General features: G+C 46.2%; 1 protein-coding gene across 14 annotated transcripts in view; it reads left to right on the top strand.

Annotated features, from left to right (window-relative positions):
* Window positions 1-19,336, top strand: part of ARVCF (ARVCF delta catenin family member) — a 606,803-nt gene extending 587,467 nt beyond the window's left edge. For 13 of the 14 annotated variants that reach the window (XM_053369463.1, XM_053369462.1, XM_053369469.1 and 10 more), the window contains 4 exons: window positions 2,225-2,278; window positions 7,940-8,031; window positions 14,031-14,144; window positions 17,648-19,336. In XM_053369463.1, the coding sequence (XP_053225438.1) occupies window positions 2,225-2,278; window positions 7,940-8,031; window positions 14,031-14,132 (248 nt within the window). In that variant the 3' untranslated portion in view covers window positions 14,133-14,144; window positions 17,648-19,336. The remainder of the gene's footprint in view (window positions 1-2,224; window positions 2,279-7,939; window positions 8,032-14,030; window positions 14,145-17,647) is intronic. The other variant, XM_053369464.1, reaches the window with a different exon arrangement.
* The last annotated feature ends 555 nt before the right edge of the window (window positions 19,337-19,891 follow it).

Below are 19,891 nucleotides of genomic sequence, written 5' to 3'. Positions count from 1 at the left end.
TTTATTCAATAAATATATATTCCACCTTTCCTCCCAAGGAGCTCAAGGTGGCACAACAACCCTGCGGAGTAGGTTAGGCTGAGATACTGGCCTTATTTAAAGCAATAACATGCCACTTTAAACAGCCACGGCTCACCACAAAGAATCCTGGGAAGTTTGCCTGGCGCCCTCATTATACACCTTTAGGCGCCAGGCAAAAACGTTCCTTTTTAACCAGGCCTTTGGTTGATTTGATTGACATCCTATGTATGCCATTTTAAAATGTAGGGGTTTTTTTGGGGGGGGGTTATTGTGTTGCTGTTTTTGTTATGTACTGAAGTTCTCACCCTGGGCCAGCAGGGGGGATACTGTAGATAGTTTTCACTCAGGTCCACATATGCAAATAAGGGATTGAAAGTGACGTTCAGTGACTGGATAGTTACAGAAATTTGGTACAGTTGTGTTGTAGTGGAGCTCTATATAAGCAGGCTGGCTGAACCCTTCAGTTCAGTTCTGTTCTGGCCCGTGAATAAACAACAGCTGTTTGAAGAATCACTGTGTCATCTGATATGTTCACCCACAACTTAACAATTTTTATTTTGATTATATATTTTGTGGCTTTATATTTTGATTTTGTTCTGTGAACCGCCCTGAGACCTTCAGGTTTAGGGCAGTATATAAATTCATTATTATTATTATTATTATTATTATTATTATTATTATTATTTGCCTCACGGAGCTACAATTTTCAGAGTGGTTTAATGGTCAGTCGCTTACCCCAGGGAACTCTGGGAATTGTAGCTCTGTGAGGAGACTGGGGCGGGGTGGGAGAGCTCCTAACTACTCTCAGGAACTCTAACAAACTATATGGAGTTATTTGCGTAATCCGTGACAGTTTAAAGAGTATAATAGTGCTTTAAATGTAAATAGTGCTAAGAATTGCTAGGAAGCCCTTGTTCTCCTCACAGAGCTACAATTCCCAGAGTTCCCTGGGAAGAGGGATTGATAGTTAAGCCGCTCTGAGAGAATAGGCATCTCCTAACAAACTAGGGACGCGGGGGGCGCTGTGGGTAAAAGCCTCAGCGCCTAGGGCTTGCCGATCGAAAGGTCGGTGGTTCGAATCCCCGCGGCGGGGTGCGCTCCCGTTGTTCGGTCCCAGCGCCTGCCAACCTAGCAATTCGAAAGCACCCCTAGGTGCAAGTAGATAAATAGGGACCGCTTACTGGCGGGAAGGTAAACGGCGTTTCCGTGTGCGGCTCTGGCTCGCCAGATGCAGCTTTGTCACGCTGGCCACGTGACCCGGAAGTGTCTCCGGACAGCGCTGGCCCCTGGCCTCTTAAGTGAGATGGGCGCACAACCCCAGAGTCTGTCAAGACTGGCCCGTACGGGCAGGGGTACCTTTACCTTTACCTTTTAACAAACTACAGCTCCCAGGATTCTTTGGGAGAAGGCATGGCTTTTTAAAGTGGTATCATGGTGCTGCCTCACCAGAGTGGTGCATACTCTGGTTATCTCCCACTTGGACTACTGCAATGTGCTCCACGTGGGGCTACCTTTGAAGGTGACCCAGAAACTACAACTAATCCAGAATGTGGCAGCTAGACTGGTGACTGGGAGTGGCCACCAGGACCATATACCACCGGTCCTGAAAGACCTCCATTGGCTCCTAGGATGCTTCCGAGCACAATTCAAACTGTTGGTGCTGACCTTTAAAGCCCTAAATGGCCTCAGCCCAGTATACCTGAAGGAGCGTCTCCACCCCCATCGCTCAGCCCGGACACTGAAGTCTAGCTCCAAGGGCCTTCTGGCAGTTCCCTCACTGCAAGAAGTGAGGTTACAGGGAACCAGGCAGAGGACCTTCTCGGTAGTGGCACCCACCCTGTGGAACGTTCTCCCATCAGATGTCAAGGAAATGAACCACTATCTGACTTTTAGAAGACATCTGAAGGCAACCCTGTTTAGGGGAGTTTTAAATGTTCGATGTTTTATTGCTTTTTTATTCTTATTAATATTCTGTTGGGAGCCGCCCAGAGTGGCTGGGGAAACCAAATGGATGGGGTATAAATAATAAATTATTATTATTATTACTCTAAGTGGGTTGGAAGTCACCAGTCTGTAAACATTTGCTTTTAGCACACACTCCCTCCACTCAGAAAATTCTAGCCTCCTTCCCTCTCCCTGCAGATTGTGAGGCCTGGTCCGCCTCTCCAATAGACCAACTAGTTTCTATTCTTCTCTCCTGTAGATAATGAGAAGACTGGAAGTCGGGATATGATTCCTATGGATGAACTCGGACCAGGTAAACACAGTTACGAATCAACCTCTTCTGCCTTTTTTCCATAGTGAAGCCTTTCCCTCACAAGGGAGATCAGCTTCTCAAGAATAAGTGCTTTCAGGCGTCTGAACTTGACATTTAGAGCTGATTTTTTTTCTTTCCAAAATATCAATAGCATTTTTAAGCGTGTGTGTTTGTAAAAATGTAAAGAGGCAGGTAGAAATATAGATATGTAGGTGTGGGCAGCTAGTCTAATTTTATGTGGCCCTCAAGAATAGGGATGGGTGAACCTGACAATCATGGTTTCTCTCAGTTTTTCAGTTTACTAATCTTAGGTTCAGTTCCCCATTTCCAACATCAGTTTGTGCTTTTGCTTTTCTTTAAAGAGAGTCAGCACTTCAGTGTGAAGTTCTCCTGATATGCAAATTACTGCATGCATTTTTGTCTAATATACATATTTTTTTGCAAGCAATTTTCCATAAGATACTGCGTTTTTGTGTGTGTATGTATGTTGTTTTCACTAATGTTGTACACACATTAGTTCACTAATTTTGTACACACTTTACCTAGTGTATGAATTACTGTATTTTTCACTTTATAAGACGCACCAGACCACAAGACGCACTTAGTTTTTGGAGGAGGAAAGCAAGAAAAAAAATATTCTGAATCTCAGAAGCCAGAACAGCAAGAGGGATCACTGCGCAGTGAAAGCAGCAATCGCTCTTGCTGTTCTGGCTTCTGGGATAGCTGCGCAGCCTGCATTCGCTCCATAATATGCACACACATTTCCCCTTACTTTTTAGGAGGGAAAAGGTGAGTCTTATAGAGCAAAAAATACGGTACTTGGTTGGAGAACTGCATAGCAAAATTCGGAGAAACACCCATTTCAAAGGAGGACTGTGTTTCAGTTTGCATATTGTTTCAGGAAGTGCAAATTAGGTAGATTTGCCTTTCAGTGCAACTGAATTTGAACTGAATACAATTTCTCCTCCATCCCTACCCTTGGCCTAACTTCAGAAATGGCCTGGAAGCAAACTATCCTTTCCTTAGCTGCCCACTGGGCTTGGGAAGAAGAGTGAGACGAAAGGCTATCAGATAAAGTGTGTGAGAGAAATGGGGACGGGGGTGTCAGAAAGAGAAAGAGGCGTTAGAGTGGCAGAATGAGAAGGGAGAAGATTTTGGATACCACCACTTTCGAATCTGGCTCCACTCACCGCTCGCTTCAGCCCCACCCTTAATTGGCAAGTGAAAACGGCCCTCCACAGGAAAAAGAAACATCTACTTGTCAAAATTAAAAATTAAAAAATAGTCCAGTAGCACCTTAGAGACCAACTAAGTTTAGGTATAGGGGACGCAGGTGGCGCTGTGGGTTAAACCACAGAGCCTAGGACTTGCCGATCAGAAGGTCAGCGGTTTGAATCCCCGCGACGGGGTGAGCTCCCGTTGCTCGGTCCCAGCTCCTGCCAGCCTAGCAGTTCGAAAGCACGTCAAAGTGCAAGTAGATAAATAGGTACCACTCCGGCGGGAAGGTAAACGGCTCTGGTTTGCCAGAAGTGGCTTAGTCATGCTGGCCACATGACCCAGAAGATATACGCCAGCTCCCTCGGCCAATAAAGCAAGATGAGCACCGCAACCCCAGAGTCGGTCATGACTGGACCTAATGGTCAGGGGTCCCTTTACCTTTACCTAAGTTTAGGTATAAGCTTTTGTGTGCATGCACACTTCTTCAGACTGTTTTTTTATTTCTAATTTCGACTGCGTCAGACCAACACAGCTACCTACCTGAACCGACTTGTCAGTAAAGTATGATTATTTAATTGCATTTTCTGGTAATCTTCTCTTATGGTCTCTTGCTCCAGCTTGTGGAGAATCACAAGTTTGAAAGATCTCAATGATACAGCATCATTCTAGAGGCATTTTGGGAATTGCTGGGGTGGGGGCATTGAGAAGGAAACAGGGTTGTACAGGAATCCTGCAAAAGAAAAAGATGAAGCAGATGAGTTAAGGGGCAATTGTGGGGGCTGCTTTCAAGTGTAATTCAGAGGGATTATATATATATATTAATAAACAAAATAAGCCAGAGAAAAAGAGCGTAAAGAAAAATACTTTTACAGCATGTTGAAATCAGCATGTGGTTGGACATCATCACTGAGTAGTTAACTTGGTTAAGTTCCCCGAATTAGTTCGTTCCAAACGATGTTCATTCCAAATGATGACCACTGATTGTGGTGTTCATACGGAGCCCCCGGTCATCTCACGGACTATTGACCCGTACACCACTAATCCGCTGCCACCAGCCAGGTCCTCCTTGGTAAAATCACTGCAGTCTCAGTCAGCTTTTCAATTCATAAAGAAGAGTGTATTTTATTTCAGACTTAAAACAAAACTATTACAGCATTCCAAACAGTTTTCCTCTTTACTTTCTTAATCTTATGTTCCTCTCTCTATCTCTGCCACCACCCCACACTCAAGGACCAACTGCCCTAACTGTCTCTCTATTACCAACTGCCTTTCCCAACCAGCCAACCCACTCAAACCAACCAACTACCCACCCACCACTCCCAACTAACTAACTCCCAGAACTCCTCCCAGAACTCCTTTATAGACCCACTGACTCCACCCCCCTAGGTCCTGTCTGTGCAACCTATTTAACTATTCCCTCTCCAGCACTCTCTCATACATGATAACGTCACACTGATGTTTACTGCAGATAACGCTATGCTAAAGGATATGGCTCCATTTACAGCTGGTTCCTATGTTTTAAGTCTGCGCTGATAAAACCCTCATCTTAAGAGTTTTGGATTTGCATCTGCAATAAAAAGCATTTAAAAATAAATAAATAAATGTTAGATCCAGCTTTCTCATCTATGAGAGGGAAGGTTGCGTGCGTTTTTAAAAACCAAGTACAGCTCCTCTTGAAACCTAAAACTGTAACAACAGGAAGGAAAAAGATTCTGTTGTGATGCTTTTCATATACCTCACTTCAAACCTTCCAGCCAGCGTGAATAAGCTGTGAATATGTTTCTTGCTTAAGGGAAAGCTCCAATATACATCCTCTTGGTGGGAAGAGATTCACTTCAAATGAGAGCGCACTGCAGGGTGACCATGTATTAACCAGCCTGGCAGTGTAAAGCTGAGGATCAGAAGCTACTTTGTTGGAACACATTAGTTATGTGCCCAGAGTAAAAAGGGTTTTCCATCGATCGGCATGCATTGTGAATTTAAGAAAGACGGGGGTGTAGAGGGAAACTGGATCTCAAATGCAGGCAACGGCAGATGGTAGGATTAAGAACGCCATCATAGACCTATTAGATGAGGCTGATGGACCAAGCTAATGGCCCGTCCTGTTCAGCATCCCATTCTCACAGTGGCCAACCAAATACCTGTAGAAAAGCCTGCAAGTTGTGAGAATGTTCAGGGATGCAGGAGAGGATATATTGTCTGATAATAGCCTTTCCAACTTGTGTTAACAAGTTCACAATTCCGCAGAGTAACATTCCCCTGTTTAAACTTGGAGCGGATGCGTTTGCTGAGGCTCGCTAAAGCCTCTATAATAACTGTTCTGGTATTTCCCCCTTATTCCCTCATAAAAGATAAGACACGACACAGTCTTCTATAAAAGTATAAAAAGGTTTACTCACACATCATTCTGTTCACAATAGGATCCCAGAAGGCAGACTTAGCTTAGAAAAGTAACATATACCTAGAAACTATCTCATACGAAGACAGTCCCTTTGTCCTCTCTTGGCTGGAAGCCAAGAGGGCATCTTTGGCTAAGCAGATGTTGCTTCTTTGATGCATGTAATCAAAAGAGAGAGATGGCTGCCCTGCCCTGTGCTTTTGTCGTTACCTGCACAGGTGAGGCCACACCCACCTCTAGTCACATGCAGAGGAAGTCTGCCCCAGCCCAGAAGGAAACAGGAAGTTTACCTGCTGGCTGGACAAACATTTCTCCCCATGTGTAAACATGTTCACTCTAGGAATGTTGTACTTGACTGCTCTTGTGTTTCACATCCCACACAAGCTGGGCATGAGCGCAACAGCACTCTGCCCGTCTGCAATTCTCAGCAACTGGTATCCAGAAGCACTATGCCTCTGACAGTGGAGGGGGCACATAGCCTACATTGACAGCCTTGTCCTCTGTGAAATTGTCTAATCTTCTAAAGCCGTCTAAGTTGGTGGCAGCCACTGCCTCTATCAAGCTTGAGGTGGCATATGTGGTTTTCCATCTCCCCATTTTATCCTCTCCTCCCTGAGCAGAGGAGCAGCCTGAGCTCCTCATCTACATCTTCCTTAGGGTAGTGTGAGGGGTTGTGACAGGTATTTGTGGAGGTGGTCCTTCAGGAGAGGGGCTAGAGACCCGTTTCCTAGGAGGCCTTCACCTCCGAAAGTTAGGGGTGTCTGAAGCAGGGCTGCCAGTGGACCTCTGAATAGCCTGGCAGGTTTGTGGGGTGACAGGGAATCCTCCATTATGCCCAAGTGCTCAGATAGCATAAGAACATAAGGATGACAATTGCTACCCTTTGAAAAGACCTTGCAGGTGTTCACCTGACATCATGGGATCAAATAATAATAATAATAATTTATTATTTATTCCCCCCCCCCATCTGGCTGAGTTACCCAGCCACTCTGGGCGGCTCCCAATCGAGTGTTAAAAGCAATACAGCATTAAATATTAAAAACTTCCCTAAACAGGGCTGCCTTCAGATGTCTTTTACAGATAGGATAGCTGCTTATGACTCCCAGGCTGCACACCTGGTCCTTCAGGGGGCACAGTTACCCCATTCAGGACCAGGGAATCCCCCACATCCGCCTGCCCCCTGTCCCCCAAAAACAGTACTTCTGCCTTGTCACGATTCAACCTCAATCTGTTAGCCGCCATCCATCCTCCAACCGCCTCCAGGCAGTCACACAGGACCTTCACTGCCTTCACTGGTTCTGATTTAAAAGAGAGGTAGAGTTGGGTGTTATCTGCATACTGATGAACACCCAGCCCAAACCCCCTGATGATCTCTCCCAGCGGCTTCATATAGAGATTAAAAAGCATGGGGGAGAGGACGGATCCCTGAGGCACCCCACAAGTGAGAGCCCAGGGGTCTGAACACTCATCCAGCAGAACTAGGAAACAGCTCCAAAGGGTGTGGCAGCACTTTTAAACAATAAACTTGCACCTAAATTAAGAATAGCAGGAGGAACCAGACAGACACACATTTGTGGGGTAATGATGGAATTCTAGTTTGTTTGCAAATAATCTAGATAACAAAAGACAGGTCCTTGAAGTCTACTCTTAATATACAGACATTATAATATTTTAGTTTCATTGGACATTACATTTCTGCAATCCAGGGAGAATATTTTCTTTTCAGCTAAGGCAAAGTACCTTGTCGATTCATTATGGGTTTTATGTTTTTATTCTATAATTTTGCTGCATTGCTTGGGGCAATTTGTTCTAATGTATCTAGAGAAACATTTTTTAAAAAAATAAAAGAAAAATACCTACAGATGCTAAGCAGTGGAACGACGTCTTTGTATGTGCGTGTGACCATGTGTGCTAGTTTTGGGATGGGGTGAAGGTTTGTATCCAGTGTGATGTTGTTTTTGAAACAGTGGAACGGGCACCCATTTAATCCCATGCTGCCATTGATGCCACAGATTCCTTTACGGCCTTCTGTCATTCCTCTGCAGATGGCTACTCGACCATCGATCACCGGGAGAAAGAGCGAAAATACAAAGCCAACGACAACATGGGGGACGCATCAGAGAAAGAACCACTAAAAGTAAGCTGTGTTCTTCTGAGTTGCACATCAGGCATTTGCAATGCCCCCCACCTTTTAATGGAGTTTTGTGGGCCAGTGTAAGGCAGAAATAATTTGAATTGTTCTATATAGAGGTGCAGACCTCCCCCTTGAATATCCCCAGCCGTCATGGCTCTGATAATACCATCTGCTCTTCTATGGAGGAGAAGATACTAGGCCTCACCTCCTTGCCTTTGGCCTCTGTGTTTCTGCTGCTGGTGCCTACGGTTTTCACTAACACTGAAGATCAGGGAACCTGTTGTATCCATTAGCAGTGAAGATCAGAGAATCCACTGTATTTGTTGGTAGTGAAGATCAGAGAATCTGTCGTTCCCCTCTGTGGTGTTCCCAACCCTCGTACAAGACACCGTGCTTCCTAGAAGCTGGATTTTCTCCTGTGGAAATTTTGATATAAAGAATGGGCATAAAATGAAACCTTAGGTTGAGACCTCAGTGTTGGCCCACCCTCCACACCACCTGCCCAGCCTGTTGGGATGGCAAGGGGAATTCCTGTGGGCCACTGTCTCTCAAGGACCTCTGCTTCCCTTACTCTCTTAGAATGACCCTTCATCCTTGCGGTTCTAAGAAGAAGGGAGTGCGTCCCCTCGCTCCACATCCTGAGGCCATTTCTTTCACAGGAAGTTTGAGTGGAGGAGAAAGAGCTCTTGGGGCAAGGCATTTCTGAGAAAAGCTAAGACCGAGACTCGGGGTGACAGCAGCTGACATGTTTGACGGGGTCCTGGGCAAAGTGTGTCCTAGCGAGCCCCTTCCTCTTTTGGTTTTGCCTGGCATCATTAGTTTCTAAGACTGGGTGGCAGAGGGCCAGTCTTTTAGTGTCCCTGGGAGACGTTTCCTCCACATGATGCTGCGTCAAGAGGCATTGTGTGGAGTTAAAATGGCAGCTGGACTCAGCCACCTGGTTCTGCTCAGACCACTGAGAATAAAAGCAAAGGGTGGATCTCAGTGGTGGGCCCTGCCAGGATTTTTGGAGCCAGTGGTGCCATCGAGGCAGGAATTTGGGGACTAATGAGCCAAATGAGTTGGAGAATCCCTCAAATGAAGCACTGCATGAAGTAACACATATGACTGTCTGTAGAGAGCTCAGGATACCCCTAAGACAAGGGTGGGAGACCTCAGGTCCCAGGGGCCAAATGTGGTCCTCCACACCTCTCTGTTTGGCCTTCAAAACTCTCCTCAGAACACATCCCCCAGGCCACACCCCTCACTGATCCCCCCCCACCCAAATGTTTTTTTCCTGACTGGAAGGCGTTCTTGAACTCTGGCAATGCCTCTTGCATGGCTGGATGGAGGACAGAGAGGAGTGTGGGTAGAAATTAGCCCATTGCATAAAGAGAAAAGTTACATTTGTTGCTCCTCCCACTTTTGCCTCTGACTCCACCCACCACTGACTGACATGTGGCCCTCAGAGGTTTGCCCAGAATGGAATGCAGTCATTGGGCTGAAGAAGGTGAAATTTACATTCATTGCTCCCACCCAGTGAGAGTCCTGAGGTCCAGATAGAAATACATGGAGGGCCGCATTGAGCTCCAGGGCGTGAGATTCCCTGCCCCTGATTTAGCAGCTCCTTACATATAAGGCACACATGGTTTGCTTTTGTTCTTTGTTCTGTTGCTTTCAGTTCCTCCATTTGGAAACCAACCCCAACCTTAAAGTCTATAGCTGTGCAGGAGACTTTGTCCTGAGAATAGTCACTGCCAGTACCTCTGCTCCCTTGTGGTTTCCGTGGTGAGAAGAACTGGAAATGCGTGCGAGTGTCTGTGCAAAACTAGGCGAGGTTGACTCCGCAGGCTTGTGCTCAGATATAATCTGGTTTCCCATCCTTCCAACTTACTGGTGGACCTGGAACATGGAACCATCACGTGCTGTGGATTCCACAACACTTATTCCCTATGTTATGGGAAGTGATAGAGCATCTACTTGCTACCAGAGAAGCCAGGGACTTCACCTGGGACCTTCTGGATGCTGAGCAGGTGTCCCTAACACTGACCAGCAACAAATCAATATGGCTTCTGCCTTCGGAAATCTCCTTTTATCTGGGCCCTCAGTCCTCTCCCAATATGTCAAGTTGCACTCATCATATTATTCTTTTTTTGTCCTTACGATTTTTTAGTTAGCATCCTGTCCTGGGGAACTTTGTATCATTCAAGTTGCAAGGATTGTTTCAGCTCAGCAATTTTGTCAGGGGCTTTTTAATTTTCATCCGCCCGCCTCGTTAGGGTAATCCCTCGTCTTCCCAGACACACTCCCAGTGGCAACTCCAATAAGCCGCATGCTTTATTTAGCTGTGCTCGAGAGGCTTAAAGCTGTGGTGTGATCGCAAGACCCACTGCCCTCTTGACCCGCTGCTCTGCTTTCCATATGAAGTTCCACCGGGCAGCACTGTTAGTGGGTGAAGATTACAGCTGTGCGTGGATTAAGAGACCTCAGTGACCCTGGTCGTGCCCCAAGGACACAATTGTCGTTGATACCCATTTGGCCTGACTGCGATTTTCTCCTAAGCCTGTCCTTGGCCAGGAAAGGGGACTTACCGTATTTTTCGCTCTGTAAGATGCACCAGACCACAAGACGCTCCTAGTTTTTGGAGGAGGAAAATAAGAAAAAAAATATTCTGACTCTCAGAAGCCAGAACAGCAAGAGGGATCGTTGCACAGTGAAAGCAGCAATCCCTCTTGCTGTTCTGGCTTCTGGGATAGCTGCGCAGCCTGCATTCGCTCCATAAGACGCACACACATTTCCCCTTACATTTTAGGAGGGGAAAAGTGAGTCTTACAGAGCAAAAAATACGGTACTAGCTATCCCCTTTCGGCCCTGGAGAGCAGCACACAGATCACACCTGCCTTTTGTGTCAGGAGCACAAAAGATGGGAGAGGAGAGGAATTTTTCACAGAGCTTTCTCACCTCGTGCCATCGAGCGAAGGTGGTGTCTTGACTGAGCTATAGGCAGCAACCTGCGGCAAGCCAGCCCCTGAGAACCAAGAGCCAGGAAGCAAAGCGAGAGCCTGGGTCTGAAGAGTGAGTCAGAACTACAGGACAAACCAAGAGGCAGGTTCCAAGCGGCAAGTGAGAAGTCAGGACACTAGAGCAGTGTGCAAATGACTTCTCATTCTCCAACCTGCTTATGGGTAGAGGAATCAGGAAGGTGTAACCACTTGGGGAAGGAAAAGTTCTCCAACAGTTTCTCAAAGAGGTGGAGCTCACTATTAGCAGTAGCACAGGTTCCTGCTCTCTGTCAACATGCAGATGGCCGGGAGGCCAGCTGATAAGCCCCAGCTGTGCCGTCTCCTTCCATCGGCCCGTGCTCCGACGTACATCAGCGACCCAAGCTTCAAAAGCCAGGGCACGCTATTAGCAGAGTGTACTGTGCACACAGAATAGGCATGAGGCTTGTGAAGTCATGCTACAGATTTATTAATCATAAATCAGAACAAAGAAACATGTCGTCTCTCTCTCATGTCGTCTCAGAGAGAACAGCAAAAGCCAAAGCTATACATACACAAATGGAAGTTCCCAGCATACTGTGCTGGAATGTAAACAGACATGTGACATGCAATAATTCCACACGTCTGTTCCTTAAGGTGGAACGGAATTCTCTACACTCTCCTCCCCCCTACAGGTATGTGTGTGTTAGTGCCACATTGGGTCAAGATGCGCAAGTGTTTATTCTGTTGAAAGGTGAGAGATAGGCCCCATTGCTCCATGGGCTGTATACTGTAGAACAGGCATGCCCAACAGGTAGATTGTGATCTACCGGGAGATCTCTGGACGTCTGCGGTAGATCATTGGCTCTCCCCAAAGAAGCTGAACAACTGTGGCTCCCCTAAAAAAAGCTCAACATTTTACCTCCTCCCTGAAAAAACTCAACAACTTTGACCTGAACCCCCAAAAAGGGAGTAGATCACTGCCAGTTTTTAACTCTGTGAGTAGATCCCAGTCTCTTGGAAGTTGGCCACCCCTGCTGTAGAACAAGAAGAAGGCACATGATTCTAACAATGCAGTCCTAGGCATGTCTACCCATTGAGTTTAATGGGACTTATTTTCCAGCTAAGCATGTATGGCTGGTCCTGTCTGCTGTTTGCTGAGCAGCAGCCATTGGGTACCACAAATCAATACAGAGTCATCCTCTAAGCTAAACTGGGCGTGATGCAGGATATCGATGAAATGGCCTGGTGGATGTTGTTTTTACTTTGAATGCAGCTGTGGGTTTTCTGAATTTTATCAGAGTAGTAGCCACGGGGTGGTTAATCCTTCCTTTGTGGGCTATCTTTCCAATCAAAATCTCCTCCTTTCCCCTCCCTGCAAGTGCTTTCTCAACTACAAGGGGAAAGATACTGGTTCTAGGCATATTTCTCCCTGAAAGGAGAAAAGATGCTCAGGAGAGCAGCAGCCGGCAGCTGAAGGATTAAGCACTTGTGCTCCAATCAAATTCAGAGCCTCCACAACTGCTATTTAAAAAAATAATAATTTAAAAAAATAAAAAACATGCAGCAAGTGTCACTGCTTTGTTTTATCTATTTATGCAAAAAGAATTTGATTTTCTAACAACGAGAACAGTCATAAAATATTAGAAAGCAGTAGAGGTGTGAAAGCTCCCCAATCTTATTCCTGCAAATTGAGTATCCAAATGTTGCAGGTGCCGAAATGTCTCTGCCTTTGTGGAAGTTGAAACATGTAAGCCAGTGCTTCATCTTGGGCTGCTGGGGGTGTGCCATGTGCCATTGCTTGATGTCTTAAGCTAATAAGGCATTAGACTTCTGGTAGGTCTCTGTATTTTCTCTAAGGAAGCCGTTCTTCACCCCAAAATGCCAAGGAGCTCAGCTGGTTCATAGGGGTGCTGGGTGAGGTCCTTCTGCTGCTCACTACTCAGCAAGTTCTGCTTTGTATTCTTCAAAAGTGTTTGCCGAAGATGTGAAGTTCTGTTCATATTAGGAAAGCAAAATATACACAAGCTGGATATTTTGGCTTCCCTGCTCTCTCTCTCTCGGTTCAAGTACATGCTTTTCCTTTTTGATCTCAGGCTCAAACATGAATCAACACAAAACATGGATCAAGGAAGGAGAATGAAGTTTTCTTCTCATGCCTTTCCCAAGTTCACCTTATTTCTTATCTGTTCCCTGACTCAGCCTTCCTATAGAAAGGTCCATTCCCCCCCCCCCACTTCCAGGTAATGTGGACAGGCTGTGTTACTTTGCCACACTCTGAGCAAGCCAGTAGCAGCCACTGTTGGAATGCAAAGCAATACATGATTGGGGAGGACCTGTGGCCCAGAGGTAGAGTTCTTCGGGAGGCAGAGCCGCAACACTAGCTCCTGGATAGCAGAGTTGTTGTTGCTTACCGGGAAGAGAAGGAGGCAAAGCAGTGGGGAGGTTGGCGCAGTGTTTACACACTGGCAGGATTGGCTCTGCTGATGTGCTTGCACTGCGTTAACCTCCCTGCCACTTTGCCACAACTCCCCTGCTGGGAAGCTAACACTCTGTCCTAATCCCGCCCTGGGCAAGTCACTTCCACTGGGTAGGCCTCCAGATGTTGTTGTACTCCAACTCCCATCAGCTCCAGCCAGCATGGAGTGATGGGAGTTGTCGCCCAGCAATTTCTTATGGGGCAGGGTGCAGATTCCCTACCCCTGCAATGCAATATCCTCCTCTCCTCCAAAGGCAAGGTGTGTGTTGATCTCCAGTGCTTGCAGTTGATTGGCTCCGCTGCTGGGAGAGCCACTTGTCGTGAGCTGCAATTACATTGATGCATCCAGCACTGTCTGCCTAGCGCTCACGGCTACTGTTACTGGAGTTTGGAATGAAGCATGCTTTTTACTGATTCTGTCTCTCTCCCTGTTTCTCTGTCTCTCTCCTTTTCTTTTCTGCACTAATGCTACCTTGCAAACCTTTTGAACTGGCAAGTTTGTTTGTCTGTTTGATTAATCTGCTCTGTTTTGCCTTTTTAACGCCTCACCCTGTCTGCTGCAGAATGACACAAATAGGAAAACCATTAACAGGAGTAACAGGGCTTCGGTGACTCTGGTGGATGCCCGTGACCCTAAACCCCAGCCTGTTGACTCCTGGGTCTAATTTGCATGCATGGTAGGTCCTTTTCACGGTAATTGGTGCTCGTGATTAACTTTTCTTGTTTGCGCATGGTGTCACATCGCTGTGTGTTCTCTCTGCCCGCCTGGCTCCTTTGCAGGCAGAAGCAGATAGGAAATTGCTTTCAGTGTGTTCTGTTTAATATATATTTCACTCATCACTGTTTGATAAAATCCTGCAATGCACTGCTGGTGGAGTCCATTGTAACCCATCCGAAATGTACGTGAAGCTAAGCAACTGGTCGCAAAACTCCCAGCCGTCCTCTTATGAAACGGAAATTCCTGATAAAATTTTCCTGAAAAGGAGGTGAATCGGTGTTCTTATATATGGAGCCAGAATACTTCCAGTTCTCGGTGTATTTTCACTTTTATTAGCAGCCTGATGTTGAGGGTCTTCTTCAGTGCCTTCAAGGATTTGCTGATCAATCCACTACCACAAAACTGAGAGGGGAGATGTGGCCATGTAACAGCTGAGATCAAAATGGATCCCCACGTCCCATGGACAGAACAGGCAGCCCTTAGTATCCTGAGCCAAAATTGCAGAGGCTCTGCTTACCATACCCTGAGTGAAGCTCAAAACCACTCCCATGTCAACAAGCTTGACCCAAAGCAATCTGGAGCAAGTGGGTGCCTTCTCCTGGAGAATGGGCACAGTCTTCTGACTCCTAGCCCTTTAGACCAGGCTTCCTCCACCTTGGCCCTCCAGATGTTTTGAGACTACAATTCCCATCACCACTGGCCACTGGTCCTGCTAGCTAGGGATCATGGGAGTTGTAGTCCCAAAACATCTGGAGGGCCGAGTTTGAGGAAGCCTGCTTTAGACGATGGCTCATTGTGCTCTTGCCTAATCTGGTTACTGGCCAGTCCAACCACTGATCAACAGTTCCATTTATTGCTGCAGTCCCAACCTGATAGGCTCACTTTTTCTTCCACGCTTGCTTGCTTTCTTCTTCCACGTTGATTTCTCACACATATTCTCTCTCAGCTGATCTAGCCGCAGCTGGTCTGTGGTACAGTCATACCCTTGACCCAAGTTTCGCTTCCATTTTAGAATTTGCCACGGTTTGTCAGCTATGATGTTGTGTGTAATCAGTGTGAACCTCACTGTTCTGACTGTTAAGCAATGAAACCGTGCTTTGAGGCCATGGTGGCCAGCACAACTTGGGTCTTCCTGTCTCCAAGTCTCAATAGGCAAGAACCTAAGCTCTGTTCCAGTGGTTTGAGAAGCATCTGTCAGGACACAGGGGGATGCTGTAGCATCATGGCAGCTGGCTTCACCCCTCCATGTTGTTGTTGATGATGATGATGATACGAACCAGGAAATCCCTTGTTTGAATCTCGCCACTTCCAAGCTCGCTAGAGGGCCTTAGGCCAGCCACTCTTTCTGACCTACTTTACAGGGTTGTCAAGTAAAAGGAAAAAAAAATATTGACCTGCTTTACAGGGCTGCAGTATAGATCGCAGCAAGTGAATGGATGTGCCGTTCTTTGGATGCCGCATTAAAGCACAACTTAAATGCTAAATATTATTAATGTTGCTGTGATTTATCCCCCTTGCCTCGTTCATTCTCTAAAGAAGGTTCCTTCCAGACATTGCTGGTCGGCAGCCCCCATCTTCCCTGACTGCTAGCCATGGTGGTTGAGGCTGGTGGGATTTAGAACAATTGATGGCACCATGTTGGCAACCTTTGTTCTAAGCAAGGACCTGTTTCAAACCCCAAAGTGTGTTATAGCTGGGATTATTTAAGGATTTTTGCAGAGGGGCTGCTCTACGTAGTTCTACTCCAACTATGTAGATTACCCTGGGACAGAGTTTTGCCTATTCCTACCTGTCTTCTAAGGGACGTGGGTGGCGCTGTGGGTTAAACCACAGAGCCTAGGACTTGCCGATCAGAAGGTTGGCGGTTCGAATCCCCGCGACGGGGTGAGCTCCCGTTGCTCGGTCCCTGCTCCTGCCAACCTAGCAGTTCGAAAGCACATCAAAGTGCAAGTAGATAAATAGGTACCACTCCAGCGGGAAGGTAAACGGCGTTTCCGTGCACTGCTCTGGTTCTCCAGAAGCGGCTTAGTCATGCTGGCCACATGAACCAGAAGTTGTACGCTGGCTCCCTCGGCCAATAAAGCGAGTTGAGCGCCACAACCCCAGAGTTGGTCATGACTGGACCTAATGGTCAGGGGTCCCTTTACCTTTTTACCTCTCTTCTGTTCCTTTAGAATACAGTGGAACCTCAGGTTATGTTACCCTCGGGTAACATAAACTTCAGGTTGTGAAAGCGGCAAACCTGGAAGTGTTTCACCTCTTGCACATGCGCAGAAGTGGTCTCTCCGGTTGCAAAAACTTCGGGATACGGCCGGACCTCCGGAACGGATCCCGTTCGCAACCGGAGGTACCACTGTAATATGTTACCTTCCAGGTAGGGTTGGGTGGTCTCCTTCCTGTTCACCTTAGTAGGAGCGGAGACTTTTCAAGTTTCCCAGTCAAGATCGCCAAAGAAAAAGCCCCTGTAGTTCCCACCATCTCATCTGTCACAAACTCCCTACTCTGACTCAGGGCTGGCCCAAGACATTTTGCTACCTGAGGCGAACCACAAAATGGAGCGCCCCCCGCCAAGGAAGGACGTGTGAGCGAAGATCTACACCAGGAACAAGGGCGGAATGAAGATCGACATTGGGAACAGGGGTGGGAGTTATATCTACCTTACCCAAAGATTGAAGTGGGAATCAAAGGCCGTCATGGGAGCGAATGGGCCCTGTTCTGAATGATGCTAAGTGGGTGCAGAGCCCAGGAGACCCCAGAGGGAAGCCCCTGCCATTTCCTCCCTAGGGGTGGGGAGGAGACCAGCAGCACCTCCTCTTCACCAAGAGGCCATTGTAGAGGTGGCATGGTGGGGTGGCAGATCCACGTGGCAGATCTGCCACACACACCCCCCTTGGTGGATCCTTGGTGACAGATCCATCCTCCAAGGAGTGCATCACAACTGTAGCAGCAGCAGATGTGTTCCTTGGAGGCCAGATCTGCTGCCCTTGTGGATTCTGCCGCCCGAGGCGCTTTTCTCACCTTGCCTCTTGCATGGGCCGGCCCTGACGCTGAGCACCCACCCCCCAAAAAAACTTGAAAGAGAGGTAGCCCCTGTGCCAATGCAGTCAAACCTCGGTTGTCGAACGTAATCCGTTCCAGAAGACCATTTGACTTCCGAAATGTTTGACAACCGAAAACTGAAAGCAGAAGCCTCGATACAATAGGGAAACTCAAGACAAAAGCCGTGTAGCACATTCAGCTTCCAAAAATTGTTCAAAAACTGGAGCAGTTAATTCCAAGGTCCCGGCATCCAGGAGCTGAAACGTTCGACTACAGAGGCGTTTGAGAACCGAGGTTTGACTGTACCTTGTTTTAGTTTTCTTCCTTAATTTCAGCTGCTCTTAGAATAAAACCTATTTGGAGTTTGTGGCGCCTCCCTTCCCCATTACCCCTATTAATTAACTCTTGCTTTCCTTTTTTTAGGGCTAAAGTCCCGCCGCTTGTTTTGTTATTGTTATTATTATTTTTCCTCAACTAAAAAAGAAGAAGAAGAAGACGACTCAACAAACAGGATCTCATTAATTAACCATCACTGCCATTCAGATATGGAAAAGCCTTGGCGCTTGCGTCGGTGGAACCAACCAACCAGGCTGCAGATTCTCTATGGGGCAGGGACGGGGCGACGGACCATCAGCCAATCCCAGAGCAGCATGCCTTACAGCAGGGACCGTTCTGCTTTTTAAGAACCAATCACATTCCCGCCCTACATCTCCCTGCCCTTTCAAACTTCCGCACAGAAAGGCGCAAGACAATTTCTCCAAGCTTATGTTGGACAGGTTTGGTTCTTAGCTGACTCTTCTATGTGGATGGTGCCAAGTTATGAGTTGAAGGTCATGAGATGGGTAAGGAGAAGAAGAATGAGAAGTTTTTAAAAAAGAGAAAGAATTCACACGTGGAAAGAAAAAGTGCAGAATATTCGGAGTATATCTTAGGTATAGTCATAAAAAAAAACTTAGCACTTTTTCCTTTCTTTTTGAACTGTGATTTTTTTAAAGCAAGTTTTTTTTTGTGGCCTGTTGTTGAGGTTTTTATTCTTTGATCCAATGGAAATGCAGAATTGTGGAGCTGAGCTGGATGGATTTTGACGAAAGGAGAGAAAGAGTTGGGGGAAATCTTGGTGGACTGGCTTGGAAAGGTGGAAGCTGAAATTGACGTGGGCTGTATACTTTGCTTTTGAAGTAAATGATATCACACTGTGCTGCCTATATTATCATTAGTGTTCCATTCATCTGCCTTTTGACTTCTGTAATGGCTCTGTTTATACTTTCCAAACATATAAATGATTCATTCGAGGTTTTGCTGTCCTCCTTCAGGGGGAAAAAAGTGATAACGACATCCCCTGACCACACAGACATGGTTGACTTTTTGTTGTTGCTGATGAGTGCTTCTTAATTTTCCAGACTGCTGGTGTTGAGTTGACGGCAACATGATGTCAGCATTGCGCTCCCCCCCCCCAATAGATAGTATTTAAAACTTTTGGAATAAGTGGAATCTTCCTCGCAAGGAAGATGTTTCAAATGCATCATAAACTTCATATATCTGTTCTCTTTTTTGCTGGTAAAATGTTAATAATCGCCACCCAGTGCTGGATCTCATGTATGATTTTGGCTAATTAACAGAGTGCTTCAAAGGGAACTATAATATGTTTCGAGCCACCCATGTGTGGATAGATTAGTTTGTAATTAATTAGGGTTGTACACTCAAGGAATGACGACATCCTATTTATGTGCAAAGCCTTATTACCTAGGATCGCTGTTGTTATGGGTCTTTGGCGAGATGTTTGCCATTGGTGCATATAACCATATCCCTAGTCCTGTGCATTGTGTACAATGATGCTTTGTGCTTTAACCACATTAATTTCTTTCGGGTTTGGTCTGTTGTAGAGAGAAAATGGAAGCAGAACCTTTAACCGTGCAGTGCTATGCACCCCCTGAAAAGTAAGTCCCATTGAGGTCAATGTGTCTTACTCCTCAGAAATCAGGCACAGGATTGCAGTCTGAATTTTCAATTCCACTTACTCCTGCCTTCTTTCTCTCTCTCCCTTGTTGCTAAAATTAGTTGGTTGCCATATTCACTTAAATGATGTGATTGGAAAGCACTTTTTGTTTTTTTTTTAAAAATAATCCAGCAAATTTCATTGGGGGGGGGTCCTGCTGTTTCCTTTGTAATTTAAAATGAAGTTGGGGGTGGGGAGGGGAGGGGAGGGGAGAGAATAAAATAAAAAATGCTGTATTAGTTAAACATCTAACTTTTTGTAAAAAATAATAATAATAGTAATAATAATAAAAATCCATAAAAAAGAAAGAAAGAAAGAAAGAAAAAGCAAGCATCAATAGCTTTGTATCTTCTGGAATATAAAGAAAATAAAATTTGACATGAATTACATATATAAATATATATCTCTATCTATATATTGTGCAGAAAATAGGTTGCCAAAACCGTGTGACATTTGTAGCAGGAAAGCATTTTGCAACAATTCAGGGAAAAGACTGGTGTCAGAAGCTATTTGGCAACTTGGCTGGTGCAGACACAAGCATGTACCTGCCCCTCTCTGCCCCCAGTCTCTCGCCCCCTAACCCATCACAGTCACGTAACTGGGGTTACCTCTGAGTCTCTTTATGGAAGCAGAGGCACATGGCGCCAGTGACCTATAAGAGGGAGGCCCAT

This window comes from Podarcis raffonei, chromosome 16 (assembly GCF_027172205.1).
Source record: "Podarcis raffonei isolate rPodRaf1 chromosome 16, rPodRaf1.pri, whole genome shotgun sequence".
Lineage (NCBI taxonomy): Eukaryota > Metazoa > Chordata > Lepidosauria > Squamata > Lacertidae > Podarcis > Podarcis raffonei.
This window is presented reverse-complemented; position numbering and strand designations above follow the sequence as displayed.